This window comes from Gracilinanus agilis, chromosome 6 (assembly GCF_016433145.1).
Source record: "Gracilinanus agilis isolate LMUSP501 chromosome 6, AgileGrace, whole genome shotgun sequence".
Lineage (NCBI taxonomy): Eukaryota > Metazoa > Chordata > Mammalia > Didelphimorphia > Didelphidae > Gracilinanus > Gracilinanus agilis.
The window spans coordinates 162,339,705-162,358,671 of record NC_058135.1 but is presented as its reverse complement, the minus strand read 5'-3'; the positions used below and the strand labels follow the sequence as shown (position 1 = coordinate 162,358,671).

At 33.0% G+C, this 18,967-nt stretch overlaps 1 protein-coding gene across 1 annotated transcript in view; it reads left to right on the top strand.

Annotated features, from left to right (window-relative positions):
* EXOC1 (exocyst complex component 1) overlaps nt 1-18,967 on the top strand; it is a 68,221-nt gene that overhangs the window by 38,106 nt on the left and 11,148 nt on the right. The window contains exons 11-17 of the mRNA XM_044680028.1: nt 2,578-2,622; nt 3,796-3,959; nt 4,611-4,718; nt 6,403-6,479; nt 7,493-7,721; nt 11,841-12,024; nt 18,248-18,447. Of these exons, the coding sequence (XP_044535963.1) occupies nt 2,578-2,622; nt 3,796-3,959; nt 4,611-4,718; nt 6,403-6,479; nt 7,493-7,721; nt 11,841-12,024; nt 18,248-18,447 (1,007 nt within the window). The remainder of the gene's footprint in view (nt 1-2,577; nt 2,623-3,795; nt 3,960-4,610; nt 4,719-6,402; nt 6,480-7,492; nt 7,722-11,840; nt 12,025-18,247; nt 18,448-18,967) is intronic.

The window sequence follows — 18,967 nt, the reverse complement described above, 5'->3', positions numbered from 1 at the left end:
ATGATAAAATACAAAATATATCTTTCAAGCAATCCTTATGGGTTAATCCCAGTGGTATAATTTATTTTCTTTTGGATTGCTAAATATAAGATTTCTATCAAAGTCAAGGAAAAATAAAAGTGAAATACTATGAGCTTTTTGGAATTAAAATTGTTTAATTCAGGGGTTGCAGTAATATTTTTAAATTGTTAAACTTAAAGTAAAGTAGATAGAAACTTTTTAAAATACCTAATTTTTACTTTCTAAAACTTTTCCTAAGGATATTCTTAAATGGGTTTGTTAAAAAGATAAAAGAATATCAACATAGTATAATTTCCAGGGTAGTCTTACATTTAAAAGAGTATCAAATTATATCTTTCTCTTATTTCTGTTACCTAATATGATGAAGGCATAATCAGTTATTAAAAGAAAAAATTCTCTATATAAAACTTGGATTATAAAAAGCAATTTGGTTCACCTTAGTTTTTTAGTATTTTAAACCTAATTTTTAACTTACATCCAAATGATTTACCAAGTTCTAACTAAAATTGGACTTAAACATTTAAGGAGAGAAGTGTATGTTATAGTTAGGAGCGAAATAATTATTTGGCAAGTAATTACTGAATTAATTTGGATTTGATAATAAGTATAATTATTGCCTTTTATATATTTTAAAAGATCTCTTCCATTTTATTCAAGTTTTAAATGCAGTTAAACTCTTGCTTAGGACATTTTCATGGTACCACATACTGATGGAGAAAATAGGAGTAGCCATATATTCCAAAAGAGTTATAGTCAGGAATTTCTGCTTTTCATGTCAAGAAATCTATTCTTAGTCACTTGGTGCAAATATCTATAGTCTGCTTAGTTTAATTTCAAAAGAAATGAAAAATAACTAGCACAGAACTATAGTTCATCCATATATGAGATTTACATATACCATCTCCCAATATTGTCCTTCTTTGAACAGCAACTCTATTTTGAAATCCTCAGAATTGTTTTTCATAAGTGATATTTTGTTGTTTTTATTTGTATTTCCCAACTCTAATTTAGGAGCAAAAATTAAAAACCACAAAAAGTTACTTATTATTTTTCTCCTTAAATCTTAATAGGGGTTTTTATTTCACTTAACTATATAAGAAACAAAATAATGAGCTACTTTTTTTAAACCTTACATCTCTTCTTCATACTAAGAGTTCCTATTGATTTCAAAAGGTATTTCTACAAAAGGGCAAAAAATTCAAAAAGTTCTCTGAGAGGACAAAAGAGTCAAAAACATCGCAAATTCTAGCTAAAGATTCTTGCAGAGGGATAAAAAGATGACTTAATTGAATTAAAACCCTTTCATTATGATATACATTAAGCTTATTGGTAAGATCCATAGGTAACAAAAACATTTGTGAGCCCAAAGATTTTTCTGATAATTTTGATTACCATGTCATCCGTCCCTAATAGTTATAGTGCTTTGATTCTTAGAAGAGAGAACCGCCTGGCATTTTATGCTTTAATCAGGAACTACAAAATATAGCACAGTAACACTACTCCAGTATTGCAGAAAGTACTCTACAGACAAGTAGTTGACTCCTTACAGCAACATTTCCCAGGTAGATGCGCATTAACCCAATATTTATTATCTTCCCTCATATTTTTATAAAGTTATAGTTTTATTTAGGTTATATCCAAATTAGAAAGATTTTTATTTTCTGTTTCATTTTGTGGTTCTTTTCCTTGCTTTCTTACTTGACCTCTTACATTAAATTATTTTCTCAGGTCAAAATATTTTACAAGATCATCTCTAATTAAAATAAATAAAAAGAAAAAAAATTTAAATGCCAAATAATCCAAAGAAGCTTAGTATAATACCTTTACTCACAAACAATCAAAGAGCAGCTTCTATTTAGGACTAAGGGATTATAGACTAGAAATAAATTTTCCCTGATAATTTTATAAAGCCTTCATTAAGTTTCATGAAACTGAGTACTAAGAGATTCAGTTTGAAGCCCTCTTCATGTGGTTATATTTTTGGCAAAAGAGAAAACCATTTAGCATAGTGGAAAGAAGTTTCAGGAGCCATCATTAACAATGAATATTGAACTCTGTTTCACAAAGTATTTGGCTTATAAGTTGAGCTTTTCTGTCAAATAGAGAATATGTCTCTATCTGTAGTATAATGAACTACTTTTTATCATAGATTTCCACTGTACTAAATGATTTAAATGAACAACTCTTCATAATTGACATTTGTTCAAATATCTAAATTTAAGTACACTACTTTGATAAATATTTCAATATGTTAAATATGCATATTTATATTTCATCATAAAACAGTTTTTAAATTTTAAACAAATATTTTGTATCCTGCATTTGAATAAAAATATTTAAAAGAATGGGTTATATTTGTAGAACTTTCTCACATATAATTTCTAGAACAATAGTTGACAACTAAACCTGTGTTTGCAACTGTAGTTATCTGATTCTCATAGTTCTTTGCATGTGTCTTTCAAACTAGAGCTTAACTTCCTCTTGTGCATGTTTTGTGTGAAATGCAGTTTATTAACTTGTCTTTGTCTTTGATGCTTGCAACCTAATCCATCCCAGCTACACTGCCTCGAAAAGAAAGTGCTGTCAAACAAGAAACAGAGAGTGAGTATGATTAGTGCATCAGCAGGTATTCTCATTGCATGTTTGTTTATGTGTAGAAATTAGTTATATGTCATGAAAATGTTAACACCAGCACTATGGATTATTCTAAGTTGTAAGGTATCTGTTAAAGAAATCTGAAATCAGAGAAGTGATGAGGCCAAGAATATGCAATGTAGTTAAGCTTATTTGTCATGTAATAAACCGTTATGTCAGATATATGCAAAAAGACTAACTGATATTTCTGTTTGCAGGTTTGACGCAATAGAACTTAAGTTTTATGGTTGGGGCCAAATATTTCATAGTAGAGATAAGATTTTCATTTAATTTTTTCCTCTATTTCTCTCTTTTCCCCCGACCCAAACCAGTTAAATGAAAAATATCCAAGAAGAATGATTTATCTGTGGCCTATTTCCCCCCTACCCCCACATATGAAAACATCACTTTCTCCTTTTTTTTTTTGCTTAATTGAATTTTTATTGATAGAAGAGGGATTTATCATCTGGCCACCTTATTACCATTCTCTCCTTGGATATTTACTATATATCTTTATTATGGTTATGCTTAACAGCCAAAAACTGGGGTCGTCCATAGTATAGTTAATAACATTTATAAATATTTTATTTTATTTTAAAAATAAAATGTTTTAAGTATGTTCTCAGCCTTTGAAGAATTTCATTTAATCATTGTCCTTACTTTATGTCGAAATCAGAATTCTATTTTTAGAATAAGGCATATGGATATAATATGGAAGGGAGTGACAGTAAGATTGCTTGTATTCTCCAAAAGTAATAAAGATTGTGTCAGCTACAGAGACTAGTAAATGCTCTTCATTCTCAGTTTTGTACTTTTAAAGCCTTGAGCTGCCTCATGCAAAGACAATTTGGTGTACTACCAGGCAGTGTACTGCCAGGTTAATCTTCTTGAAGTAGCATACTCCTCAGTTTCTGACATGACTGGAAATAAGAATTAGAAGCAAGCATTTTGAAATACAACAACAACAAAATAATTTTTGACATGGCCCTTGCTCATAAAAAGGAAAAACTATGCATCACTAGGTATGGCAGGTAACTTTTGAAGAACCAGGACCCCAGAGTAGTAGCCTTGGTTTATGCTACACTTCTTTTCCAATGTAGGCCATTCCCTTTCATAGTTTCATTATTTCTTATTTCATAGGTCTTCATGGAAGTTCTGGGAAATTGACTGGATCTACATCTAGCCTAAATAAACTTAGTGTTCAGAGTTCTGGGAGTCGTCGATCTCAGTCATCTTCTTTGTTGGATATGGGAAACATGTCTGCCTCAGATCTTGATGTAGCTGACAGAACCAAGTTTGATAAGGTAAAAGAAATATTGATTTTTTTTTATAAATTTCACATGAAATGCTGTCCTTTGGTATAAGTTTACCTCAAAATTCAGGCACAAAATATTATTTTTCATGTGTACATTATATTAAAAGTGGAATGTATACATGTGTATATGTGTCAATTGAGAGAGAGATGGTGGGAAAGGAAGAGATAAAAGAGGCAGAGAAGGAGGACATGAGAGAAGCAGCATACTGCACCCAGCATAACAGATTGGGAGTTGGCCTCAAATTCAGGAGGCCCTGGGGTCTAGCCCCACCTTCGGAATCTTGGGCAAATAACCTGACCTCTCAGTTCTACAGTCAGTTCTCTGGAATAGACCATCATGTGCAAAATCATCTTTCTTAACTGATAGAGGGAGTTTCCTCAGTAGAAACTATTTCACCATTGAAATTATAGGTCCAGACCGAAATACCTGTATTACATACATGTAGAACATGTATACGTACGCAGAGTATTTGTAGCTTGTAATCTAAAAAACAAGTTTCCCTTTTTTGATGATGGGGGTGGCTATCACATTCAAGAATATCGACAATCTTACTGGCTAATTTGCTGCTTAAAAGTTTGGGGTTTTTTATGTTCTTGAAGTTGATACAGTGCTTTCATTGATTATCTTGTTTTTCTTTAGATCTTTGAACAGGTTCTAAGTGAATTAGAACCCCTATGTCTAGCAGAACAAGACTTCATAAGTAAATTTTTCAAACTGCAGCAACATCAAAACATTCCTGGAACTATGGTATGGCTCATATTTAGTTTGGTTATATGAAATGTTGTTAAATGTTTGATATGAGTTTATGTATAACTGCCCGACCAATGTGAAATACAATTTCAAACGATATGTATAATTTTGTCCAATTTGTGTGGTTTTACAAAATGATAAAAAATGAATAAATAGGAATTGCAGGACCTGAATCAGTTTTTTCTGAAATGTGTCACACCCCCAAATTTTTCAGATTAGTAAGAAAATGCTTTCAATTTACTTTATAGATAAATATTATAAAATATCCATTTAAATTCAGCTGTACTTAAAATAAAAATTATTATTTGCAAGATATATTAATGGATGGTATAAGATACTTTGCTGGGACAGAATGAAAAATCAGGGGATCAAATTCAAGTTCTGGCTATGTGGCTAACAAGCACTCACACTAGCTAGGTCATTTAATAACCCGGCATTCTCATCTGCAAATTGTGTAATAACCTCACTCACCTAGCATGATGATTGTAAGAATTGTACAGAAGGGAATAAAGATACCCAGAGGAGTCATGGTGAAACAGAGTGAAATAAACACACAGCACCCAATCTTTGAGTTACCAGAAACCCAAATTCCCTCATACCTTTGGCACCCTGCAGCCTCAGGTCTCTCTTAGAAATGTGTCTCCTTGAACAAAAGTCTTTCTACTACTGTTACCTAGATGAAAAAGATTAATTAGAGTTCACATTGTAGCACTTTTAGAGTTACAAAGTATTCTTCACATTTTACTTCAATTCGTCATCACAATAACCTGGTGAAATAGACAATATAAGTATTTTAACCCCATTTTACAGATGAGAAAAATAAAACAGAGGTCAGTGACTTGCTGTTGAGTAGATTTGGACCTAGGTCTCTTGATACCAGGTCTAATACTCTTTTTCCTATACACTGATATCTTTCTGTGATAATACAGATTTTTTAAATATGTTTAGTAGAAATTCTTTTTTGGATTTTAAATAGTAACATTCTTAATACTATGGTAGTACAGTAAAAAAAAACCTAGTTATTATTTTACATAGTCCAGATTTCTGCTGATTTTTAATGGTAGTTGGTTATTTTTTCCTTAAATTATTCTTAGTTAAAATCTAAGTATAGATTTTTAGATAAAATCTAAGTACCAGGCAGCATCTTGAAACATAAAATATAAATTATGAATGTGCAGTCTGTTAATAGTACTCTTTAAAGATCTAATGGTTTTGTAATATATTACTTATAGGTACTAATTTTCATTTAATTTTTTCCATATTGTTCATTTTTACCAGTGAGAAAGTAATCTTACAAAACCAAAACCCCAAAACATAAACCCAAATAAACAATTGAAAAATCATATGCTTTCATCTGCATTCTGATTCTACCAGTTCTCTGGAGAAGTTAGCATTCTTTGTCCCTCAGAATTATCCTGGATCATTGTATTACTGAGAGAAGCTCAATCTATCACAGCTGATCATTCCACAATATTGTTGTTACTCTGTACAGCATTTTCCTGCTTCTACTTATTTCACTCTGCATCAGGTACTAATGTTTTAAAAGACACATTTTCAAAATGAGCAGGTTTCTTAATATATTTGATACATCTATGAACAGATTATTTGATTTATAAATTAGATTAAATGGACATTATCTTCATTGTCTAATGGTATATGTAAAATAACTAAATTTTTGTAGACTGAAACAGAAGATGTGGATGGAGGAATGTTATCACGGCAGTATAATTCTGGTGTACTACAGTCTATATCATCTGAGTATGTGTAAATTTTATTTTTTATTTTAGAGAACAAAATTGTAGTTTGCCATGAAGTAAAAGATTTTATTTAATTCCCATAATGAAAAGAAATAAAAATTAAAACATTGTGCTTATAATCATCAGATATCATTATTTATATTTGGGCTTATAGTTAGAATGATACTCTCAAATACTTTATTATGATTGTTATTGAATTGAAAGTCTCCAGACATAGCATAGCAGCAGCTTCTGGGTTCCTTGAATTCTTTACTTGTTGTAGAGCTAGGGAGCAATCCTGTGAATTCATTGGTGTGCAGGGTCAGTAAAATGGCAAGTAGGACAAATTCCGCCCAAATCTGTTTCTGTGGGTTGGTAAGCTTAAAATGGTATTTACTTTTTATATACAAAGAAACTTAACTTAAATTTTGAATTTTGTATTTTGTTTAAATTTTATGAAATTTGGACCTACTATATAACTTTTTGCTTCATGAACACATAGATGTCATTAATTCTGACATGATTTGCTATGCTATGAGTAAAATAGTCTTTGGAAAGCATTCAGTTTCTCAGCATGTATTTGTTTAGCAGCTTTCAGAGCCTAGGTGTATAAATGCTATAAAATTCTTTCAAAATGAGATTGACTGGGTGGTTCAGTGGATTGAGAGTCAGGCCTAGATACAAGAGGTCCTGGGTTTAGATCCTCCCTCAGATACTTCCTAGCTTTGTGACCCTAGGCAAATCACTTAACCTCTGTTGCAGAGCCCTTACTGTTTTTCTGCCTAGGAACACAGTATTAATTCTAAAATGGAAAGTCAGGATTTAAGGGGAAAAAAACAAAAATTATTTCAAGTGATCAAGCTTAATAAAATATTTGTAAACTGGAAAAAATTAAAATATTTGTTATTCAAATTTGGGAATTAGTAAATTTGAAATAATTTTCACCATTTAATCTGACTACAGTTTAGTAGAATTAGGAAGGAATTATTATGAAATTTGTGCTAAATTTTCTGTGCTTTTTATGTTCTCTAACAGGAAAGATATGATCCGCCAAATGATGATTAAAATATTTCGCTGCATTGAGCCAGAACTGAACAATCTGATTGCATTAGGAGACAAGATTGACAGCTTTAACTCCCTCTACATGTTAGTCAAAATGAGTCATCATGTATGGACTGCACAAAATGTCGATCCTGCTTCCTTTCTCAGTACCACTTTAGGAAATGTTTTGGTGACTGTAAAAAGGAACTTTGACAAATGCATTGTGAGTTTTTTATTCCTTAAATTTAAGTAATCATAAATAATCAAATGAATTCAGATACTGCCAACCTTTTTGAAAGAAGGAACTGCTTCTTATTTTTCCAAATTCTTTAAATCAATAGTAGGGACATTCAGTGAACCTGGATGGCCAACATCCTTACCATCCCCTGATTTGAATTCCAAAAAATAGAATGAGATGGGTTCAGAGTAGTTGCACCTATCGCACCTATCAAATTTAGAAATTAATATATAGTTAGAAATTATATTCACTGAAATTTCATCATTATATTCATAGAAATTATATTCATGCAGTAGTTAAGTAGGATGAATATTTTTCAAATTGATTACATAGGGAATCAACTTTATAGGTTTATGTGAATTTGGCTAGGATAGCCCTCAGATAATAACCCTTCACTTAGGGGGCAGTTGGGTGGCTCAGTGGATTGAGAGCCAGGCTCAGAGACCGGAACTCCTGGCTTCAAAGCAGGTCTCAGACACTTCCTGGCTGTGTGGCTCTGGACAAGTCCCTTAACCCCCATTGCTTAGCCTTTACCACTTTCTGCCTTGGAACCAATACACAATATTGTTTCTAAGATGGAAGGTGGGGGTTTTAATAATAATAATAATAATAATAAAAATCCTTCACTTGTCCTATATACCCTAATTTCTGGGTTGATAAGACCCACCAAAACTTACATTGCTGGTCTTGCCTTGAAGAACTCCATATCTATCAAGTCGTTAGTCAAATGTCTCTAGAAGGATGCTATTTATTGTTTAGAAATCCTTAGGTAAAAAGTCAGTTGTCAAGGTTATTATGTGAATGTATTTTTTTCTGGTCTTTAGATATATTTTTCCTCAAAAATGTTTGGTATTTTATGTAATCAGTACCTTTCTTGTTTGGATAGCAGTATTATGAATTTTAAAAAAAGAATAAGTGAAATTACTTAGATATTTAATATCTTGATTAACCTTTGTAATAGAAGCTTGGACAAACATGAAGTTGGTTGAAATTCATGTCTAGTTTTGTAAATTTCATTTAAATTAACAATTTCAGTTTTAGCCTACTCCCCACTAAATTATTTTACTAGATGCATTTTCTTTTATTTTACCTGTCCAGAAGCAGTAACAATGTATGGAAATCCAGAAGGCAAAGAGAAAAGCAGAAGTAAGAAAGGGCCTAGAGCCACAAACTAGATAATCATCTCAAATATAAAAAAGTTGGTTTATAAAATTACAGTGCTTAATGAGCTTCCAAAAATGTGACGACTAATTAATTGCATTTACCAACAAAATATAATTTTAGAATGCAATATCCCTCTTCAAGACCCTCATTAAGATTAATTATTTTTGTTTGTTTCTCTTATATTATTCTAATGGATCTATATTGTCGATTCACAAATTACCTTTAACCACATAGGAAAAGGAAGGGAATAGACATTTATATAGCACCTACTACATGACCAGCACAGTGCTACAACACTTTACAAATATTATCTCATTAGATCCTCACAACCACCAGTGGATGTTGGTGCTATTATTATTTTCATTTTAGAGGTGAGGAAACTGAACCAAATAGAAGTCAAATGATTTGCCCAGGGTCACATAGCTAGTAAGTTTCTGAGGCTGGATTTGAACTTGAGTCTTCCTGACTCTAGACTTAGCACTCTATCCACTGCACCACCTAGTTGCCTTCAGTTACTTAGGGGATGTTGGGGTGGGAATAAATTACATGAACACAAAATATATTTTCAAAATATAGGATTTAGAGCTATATAGGATTCACATCTGGTTCAACATCCTCATTTTCCAGATGAGAAAAGTTTCCCAGAAGTTGAGAAACTTGCCCAACAATAATGCTAGTAGTGAATAATCAGCAAAGCCAAGATTTAAACCCAGGCTTTCTGTCTCCAAAATTAGTGCTTTTCCCCCTACAACTAGTGCCTCCCCTCGTTGAGTATCTGAATATATCAGATCTGCATTTGAAAAATATTCTGTTCTACCTGCCCACCTAGGATTTTTGTTTCTATAGCTTATACTGTCTGACTCTTGCTATTTCTCAAATCCTTTTAAAACATGGAATAAGATTCCAAGAAATGATTGATTTCTTTCTTTTGTGTGCTCCCTAATTTTTCAGTATTCCTTACTTTCTCCTCCATTCCTCTCTTCTCCCCCTCCAACACAAAAAGAAATTCCTTTTGACTGTTAGTGTCTGAGAAATAGTGATGGTAGCATTTCATTTTGTTCAGAAATTAATATTGCAGGTTAAATTAGAAGTTTCCTATGTGTTTTATCTCTTGTGAATAACTCAGTTTCTTCAAAATTACTACTAACAGAAATGGAATTAATTCCAAGAGGATGCAGTAATAAAAAACTTCTCCAATTATATTTGTGTTCTAAGCATACCTCTATTTGCCTAGGATGAGTGATCTTAAATTCATTTTAAAAACATTAAGTTCCTGCTATGTGTAAACTACTTTGCTCAGAATACCTAGAAAGAAGAGCAGTCTCTGCTCCAGAGTCTCCCTGCTTTTTTTTTTTTTTTTTTGCAAGTTCATAATTAACATAGAGACTACAGAAAACAAGGATGGGGCCAGAGAGAAATAAGATTCTAGGAAAAGATGTTTAAACCAATAACAACAACAACAAAAAGACAAAATTGGACAAGGGGCAGAATTAAATCTAGAGCAAGAACCCTAATAGAACTGGACCCAAGTTTAAGGCCTAGGCATAGACTTCATGTGGCTACAGTCGTGGAATCCACAGTTGTAGAACTGTAGACAACTAGTACAGTAAACAGACAACTGCAGATAGAGCAGTTAGAAGTCTAATTCAAAAATTATTCTTGGAACCCAGCCAAAGAATTCCCACTATCCTTAGAAATCAAGGTTGGTGAAATTTGGTAAGGTAATATAAAAATTAGATGTTAGGTCTGAGGGGCAACTAGAAGGTACAGAGGATATAAAGTGCCAGGCCTGGAGTCAGGAGGACCTGGGTTCAAATCTAAGTCTCAGACATTTCCTAATTGTGTATTCCTTGGGCAAGCCTCTTAACCCCATTTGCCTAGCCCTTACTTTTCTGTTTTAGAGCTATTTCTAAGACAAGAAGTAAGGGTTAAAAAAAAAAGTAGTAGACCTAAATAATCTGGATTCTTTGTCCCTGTGCCCTACAGTATGAGGAATCTGGAGACACATTGATATTTTACTACCTATTTCCCAGATTGTGTGGAAGCCACTTTGCAAAACAAAGTGTGATTTTTTTTTTTAAATCAGCTAGTACAAACTATCAAAAGTACCTAGATATACAGTAGTTAAGTAAATTTTACTCCTGGAATCACCAAAAATTATGATTTGGGTGACTCAGTGTGGAGAAAGAGTGTGAAATAAGTATATAGAATTGGAGTTTTCTTCCCAAGGTTGATATTGAAAGAGGAGAAACCCTTTAATCCCATGGGTGGTGGGTGCTGAAGTCATCAACCAGAAACAGGCACATGAGAACTTTTTGTTGTGAAGTTTCTAAGACATTTTGTTACGAATGCAGTTGTGTGTGTGTGTGTGTGTGTGTGTGTGTGTGTGTGTGTGTGTGTGTGTGTGTGTGTGTGTAATTGTATAAACACTATTCTTTTCCTTTGCCAGAGGAAAAATTGCTAAGATTTAGACCCCATATTGGGTAGATTAATGTGAGAGTGAGTATATTCAAACTCTAACCTTTTGACTTTGTATCTAAAATCTCCAGAAAGAATCTAAATGATTGCTTGATTTCAAGGAATTTTTTTTTTCAGATAAAGTCAAATATTGGTTATGTGTGTCTATATAAAAAGGGAACATCATACCAAAAATAATATAAAATAGTAAATAATTCTCATAGTGCCCTTTTCACTAGTACTTTACTGCTTAGGTCCCCAAGACAAATTTCATTAATTTGCTTTTTAAAAGAGGCTTGTTTTAGAGAACTTTATGAAGTCTTTTATTGTTTTTGCTATAATTGTTCATATCCACTTAATTAGAATCAAAAATATATTACCATCTCTGCATATACTATAAGTAGTTGCTACTTGTTTTTATTTCTTTTCTTATTTTTCTTATTATTAGTGTATTATATTGCCTTACTTTCTGCCTATCTTTAGAGTAACCAGATAAGGCAGATGGAAGAAGTAAAGATCTCTAAGAAAAGCAAAGTGGGGATTCTTCCATTTGTTGCTGAATTTGAAGAATTTGCAGGACTTGCTGAATCAATCTTCAAAAATGCAGAGCGTCGTGGAGATCTAGATAAAGCTTACATAAAGCTTATAAGAGGAGTCTTTGTTAATGGTAAGTTTTAATAGTAATTTTTCAGTCATTTTACCATCTTTTTTGGCTAATTTTGTGATAATTTAAAGAAAAGTTTTGATTTGTATTTTGAATCCTGTTTTTTCAGTGAATTGTCCAATGAAAATGCTTCCAAATTCCAAAAAGCAAAAGTTGTGTCTGTATGTACATATACATATGTAAAATCTATGCAGTTATGCAGAAGCATTTTTAAGAACCTATATTTGGGGCAGGTAGGTATCTCAATGGATAGAAAGCCAGGCTTGGAAATGAGAAGGTCTTGGGTTCAAATCTAGCCTCAGTCACTTCCTTGCAGTGTGACCTGGGGCAAGTTAACTAACTCCAATTGCTTAGCCCTTCCTCCTCTTCTGCCTTGGAACCAATAGTTAGTTTTGATTCTAAGTTGGAACATAAGGATAAAAAAGAAAGAAAGAAAAAAAGAAAGAAAGAACCTATATTCATTCATTCATTCAGGGTTCAACAATTTTTCTCTTTTTTTACATACGTTTTTTCAATACAGTTTTTAATCATCTTTTTCTGAAATTTCATTATCCATGTTCTTTCCCTCTTTCCCACTCACCCCCCTCCCCAAGATGGCAGATATGATACTTGTTATACATGTCTTATCATACAGTATATATTTCCATGTTCCTCATGTTATAAAAGAAGACACATATCGCTTACACTAGAGAAAAATTTATGGAGGAAAGAAAATGTAGAATGGTATGCTTCAATCTACATTCACACTGTATTAGTTCTTTATATGGCAGTGGATGGTCTTTTTCATCATGAATCCATTGCAGTTGTCCTGTAGCCTTGTATTGCTGATAATAGTTCATTCACAGATGATCATTATAAATTATTGCTATTACTGTGTATATAGCATCCTTCTGGTTCTACTCACTTTGCATCATTCTGCATAAGTCTTCCCAGGTTTTTTTGTGATTGTCTTGTTCCTCATTGCTTATGGCACTATAGTATTTCATATCAATCATATACTGCAACTTATTCTGCCATTCCCTAACTGATAGACAATCCTTCATTTTCCAATTCTTTGCCACCATCCAAAGTTTCCATAAACATTTTTTGTAAAAGTAGTCCTTTTCCTCTATCTTTAATCTATTTGGGACATAGACCTAGTAGTGGTATTGTTGGGTCAGAGGATATGCACAGTTTGATGGCCTTCAGGGCATGGTACTGAATTGCCAGTGTAGGGGGGAAAGGGGTTTTATGAGTTCAATATATTAAAAGGTGGTTGCCAGAGCATTGAACTATTATCAATGCTCAATTAAGAATATTCTCAAGTCAGAATTGACTTTTATGAAAGTTTATTTACAATTAGGAAGGTTGAAGGTAAGGAAAGTGAGAGAGAGAAACTCTGGCCTGGACCAGGTAAGAAGTTAGAGGCCCAGCAGAGGAGCACAGAGGTTAATTAAACAAGGCTTCTAGCCACAAGGCCTTTTACAATTAGAGAGGCAAGAGAGGCCTCCCTGAGGGTAGAGTCTCCAGAAACACCAAGGGAGGAGAGAGAGAGAGTCAGCCTAATTTGACAATTCAAAGGGAAGCAGTCAGAGGTCCCACCAGAGTCTCAGCATTCCAACACTCCTCCATCAACCAGAAGAGGTCCTCACCCGATGCTGTCTTCCACCAAAGACCCTCGCTGACTGAGGACCTTCTCCTTTTAAAGGAGTCACTTTTGCGTCACTTCCTCTTCCTCCCTTCTAATTTGCATGTCCAATCACATAGTACTCATAGTACTGCCTAGGGGGCAGTCAGTTGATTCTGATTCGTCACCCATTCTAGTACACGTGGGTTATGGACCTCCCGGAATTAGAGGTGCTCTCATCTTTGGTGATTAAATCTAAAGATGGGCAGTGTAGACTTAATCTAATTATCACACCAGAATGACTGTATCAGTTCACAGCTCCAGTAGCAGTGCATTAATGTACCAGTTTTATCACATCCTTTCCAACTTTTATCATTTTCCTTTTTTGTCATATTAACCAGTCTTATAGATAATGAGTTTGTACCACTTGTTTTAATTGGCATTCCCCCAATTAATTGTGATTTGGATCATTTTTTCATCTGACTAAAGATGGTTTTAATTTCTTCATCCGAGAATGATTCAACAAATATTTATTGAATACCCAATGTTAGTATTGTAAGCAAAATGGGTTAGTGTAATGAATAGACACAGAAGAGAGTTTGTTCTTCAGGAGATTTCCCTGGATTGCTCTAGCTGCCTGAAGGCTTCGGCAGATCACTGAACTGAATTGTGGTGGTTTGCACCAGCAATTCTTCCAGGCCTTTTAAAGGAACTCAGGTAATAGAAAGGAGGCTTATATGTCTGAAGTTTGCATTAAAGTTTTTAAACACAATCTTATTGCAACTAGCAATACTCCCAAGTGAGTCTGACCCAATTTAAAATGTAATTGGGAAATATTAAAGAAAATAAATTAAAATTAAATAAATTTAATTAAATTTAAAAATCACAGAAGATAGATAATGTTAATATGTATTTTTCTAAGTCAGAATGTGGCCTGCCTAGATCCTCACGTACAGGTTAGTGGAGCTTTTACATCTTCTTGCCTCTACTCTGTAGGCTTGAGTTACATTTTTATAAATCGAGTTACTAGTTTTTAGTTGAAGGGTTCTTTTTTGTCTGTTTTATTGCTTTAGAAAGTTTAAAAGGATAAGAAAATAGAACTCTTTGGCTTCCAGGAATTTTAAGGAACAACAAAAGAAACCTGATTCCAGTATAGAGCAATAAGTACAAAGAAATTTGGATTCTTTAATAATGAAAATGACTGAATTTCCTACTTCCAGTATTTATATTTTATTTCTTATCTGCGTGCCCAGAAGACCATAGTCATTTAGCAGCATCTCCCTTTTTCATGTGAAACATTTTCTTTGAAGAGAGGGTCCTCTTATATATATAACTTGATATAAAAGATAAAATGGATACGATGATGATGCATTTAGGTAACATTTCATCAAGAGGATTTGAAGGTAGAGACAATACAGACTATATAGGAGAATCTAAAGATAATGTTTTTTAAAGAATGTTTATAAACTACCTATACCTTTCTACCAAGCCATCTTGATGATTTTTTTAATGAACATAGATTGCAGCAAAATAATAATAATTTTCCCCACAGAGATATTACTAGGATGGAGCAAATGGAATGATGTCCACAATATACCAAAATTTAGAGAACATTAAACTTGTTTTCTTTCATCAGATAGAAACAACTGAACTCAGCTCCAAGTTAGCAAGAAAAATTAGTCAAAATAGGAAATTACAGATATTTCTGAACCACCCTTATAAAAATCTCTTTAAAAATAGCCTTCCCAGACCTTGCTCTCTGACCACCATAGGATCTTTGTGGCATAGTATTTCAGGATTAATGTCTTCCTGAAATGGTAGTGTTCCAAGATCTCTACTCCAAAAGAAATGTGTCCAAGGAATTTGTCCTGAAAAGTTAATTGAAGAAACCATTAGTCACATTCTCTGGTTCTTGCCCCCAGGCAACAGAATTGCTAGTTAGATCTTTTTTTTCCCCCCACATTCTTAGAATAAAGTTTTATATTAATAGAAAATGTTATTTTTTCCTCTTCCCATTTCTGAGTTTAGCATCTCTTTCTTTTTTTTTAAACTTAATTTTTGCTATCTAACAAATTCCCTGATGTACAAATGCAGTTTGAAGGACTGTTGTTTTAAAAATACAGCAGCTCTAGAAAATAATACTACTTTAAGAGAAAGAAACTGTAAGTGCTGCTAAATTTTCTAGGTTAATTGGTACCATAAAAGAGTGGTTATTGATTTAAACACAGATTGTACATGGAAAGAATTAAGGCAGTTTTAGGAAAGGAAAAGGACAAAGCTGAAGGTAATGAGGCCACTGAAAAATATGTCACTAATTCTTGCCAGGCCTCACCTTTATTCCCCAATGCCTAGAGAATATAGTAATTTATAGAATTTTTTTAAAACTAAGGAGCAAGGGGGAAAGTCAATGACTGAGCCAAATTTGGTACTATATAGCCTAATATTTCTTTAGAATGAAGGCTTGGTTATAAAGAAAGTGGTGAGAATTTCTGGAAGAATGACTTAGAGAAGAAGTTATTAACATAAGTTTGGCCAAGAGTTGAATCACTTAAAATCTAGATCCCACAAGATAACTTGTATCCTTTTCATTCTTTCTCTAAAATGACAATATAAGTTCAAAACTATCCATTAGGCATTTGAGATGTTACAATGAAACATAAGGAAGGCTTAGCATTGTACCTGGCACATAGAAGGTGCTTAATGGTTGTTTTTTTTTTAAATCAGTGAGCATAATAAAGTTTGGCTATTGTTCATTCAATAAACATTTATTAAACAACTACTGTATACCAAGCATTGCATACAAATGCAAGACAAAAAAACTTTAGTTTATATTCCCACAGTGGAGTATAACAGTTAGAGAAATAGCTACCAATGGTGTAATTTGAGGAGAGAGGAAAAAACATGAAGATCACAAAGGGTTTTCAGAAGGAGATCATTACTAAATTAAACCTTGAAGAAAGCTAAGTCTTCTCCAGTATAGAAGTGAAGAGGAGAAAAATAGAGTCCAGATTCTAGAAGCAACCTGAGCACAACAGAGCTGAGAAAACCCAAGGAGGCTGATTCTGTGAAGAGGAAGTAAATGTATATCATTGAGTATTGATCTAAAAGTAGAAAAATAGATCAGTGGGAAAGTCTGGGTAAAGAAAATCAGGAATAATGGAGATCCATAACCCAGTGTTTGATAAACTTGAAAATAAGAACTCCCTATTTTGATGAGAATTTCTGGGAAAATTAGAAAGCAGTCTTCCACAAATTAGGTTTAGACCTTTATCTTCCACCATATACCACAAAACTAAAAATGCATAATATTCAGGTATGTAATCTGAGTATTAAAGAATGGTATTTAATGTGAAAACTATTTATACATTATATATGTACATAAATCATATTTGTGTGTATATTAGACAAGATTCAGATCAGGAATCTTACAGATCTATAACTTGGGAAATGAAATTTCAACCAAACCAGAGATATAGAAACTATTACAAAAGATATGGTAAATAATTTTGATTACATGAAATTGAAAAACTTTTGTATGACCACAATGCCACTAAGATGAAAAAGGAAACAGTTCACTGGAGGGAAAAACTTTATAGCAGATATTTCTTGATATCCTAGATATATAGGCTACTAACAGAAATATTTTTTATTATTTCAGTAGTAGGACTGGAAAGGTAAGAGGGAGGGGAAAATGCTCGTTAATTTTTTTAGAAACAAAATTAAAACTGCTTTTCTGCCCTTTTTTGCTTTTGAGTTTTCATTTTCATTTTGCAATTAAATTTTCAATTAAATGTCAAAAGGAAGAGGAAGAAATTTTCATATATACAACAAAATGGGGGGAAAAAAAGATGATAATGTTTAACTGTGACTCTATTACATAAAGCTTGCTTTCTTAAGGTTTTCTAATTCCCCATATTACTTTCGAAGTTGCTTTGCTTACCTTCTCAACTTGGCCCAAAAGATACAAGAAAGCATATAGTCCCCAACATATGATATTTGGTTTAGTTCTACTAAATTGGTTGGATTTTTCCCCCTTTTCTTTGTCATAAGAGATTATTCTCTGCAAGAAACAGGAGAACAACACCATAGGAAATATAAATGATATAAAACCAAAACGTGTTAATACAATTCTTGAAATTTGAAATCTGGAAAATATTTGGAAATGGTAGAAAGAGTCCTTTGAAAAAGTAGATGAGGGCAGCTTATGATTGTTCATCTCTTCCTGAGAATGATTTAGCTTAAAATAACTCCTTTTAGCATTATGTATGCTTAAACCAGGAAAAATTCCTCATATCTCACTTTACTTAGACGTAATCTCAACGTGATATTTTCTACATCTTTTACTGAAGGTAAAGTGACCAATTTGAGTGTCATCTTCTCTTTTACAAGTGCCAATAGGCAGCAAGAAAAAAAAGACCCCATATAATAGATAAACTGGATCCTCAATTTCTAAGTAATCAAAAGTTGGCATTACTAGAATGTACTATGGTTAGAATTCACAAGAGTTGCACTTGTCTGTGTTTCCATTTTTTGTGTCTGATGTCTTTTTACCATCTGAAAGGGTCTTTGAAAATTGAGAAAGGGTCATTTGATTTTCTTTTAACTCTTTTTATTCTTTAGTGGAGAAAGTGGCAAATGAAAGCCAGAAGACTCCAAGGGATGTGGTGATGATGGAGAACTTCCACCATATTTTTGCAACTCTTTCTCGCTTGAAAATCTCATGTCTAGAAGCTGAAAAGAAAGAAGCCAAACAGAAGTACACAGATCATCTTCAGTCTTATGTTATCTATTCTTTAGGACAACCTCTTGAAAAACTAAATGTAGGTACCTTTTTAGTGTTTTTCAGAGCCAAAACACAAATATTATGTATGTACAGTGCTATAAACAAGTTTTTTAATCCTATACTATTTTGAAAGAAATGTACATTTGCTTTGTACTTACAGTTAACTAAAAGTTCAAAGGCTCTGTGTATTCATTCTTTTTTTTCCCTTCCTTTACTTGAATGAATATAGTCAGTAGCTTATATAATCAAGATAAAGCTGACCATGTCAAAGAAGGAAATGTCATTTTTTTTCCATTCAAATAGCATTTAATTCACTTTATTTTTTTTTACATTTATTAATATTCATTTTTAACATGGTTACATGATTCATGCTCCTCCTTTCCCCTTCAACCCCCCCCCCGCGCCCCCCCTACCCATGCGCATTTCCACTAGTTTTGTCATGTGTCCTTGATCAAGACCAATTTCCAAATTGTTGGTAGTTGCATTGGTGTGGTAGTTTCGAGTCCACATCCCCAATCATGTCCACCCCAACCCATGCGTTCAAGCAGTTGTTTTTC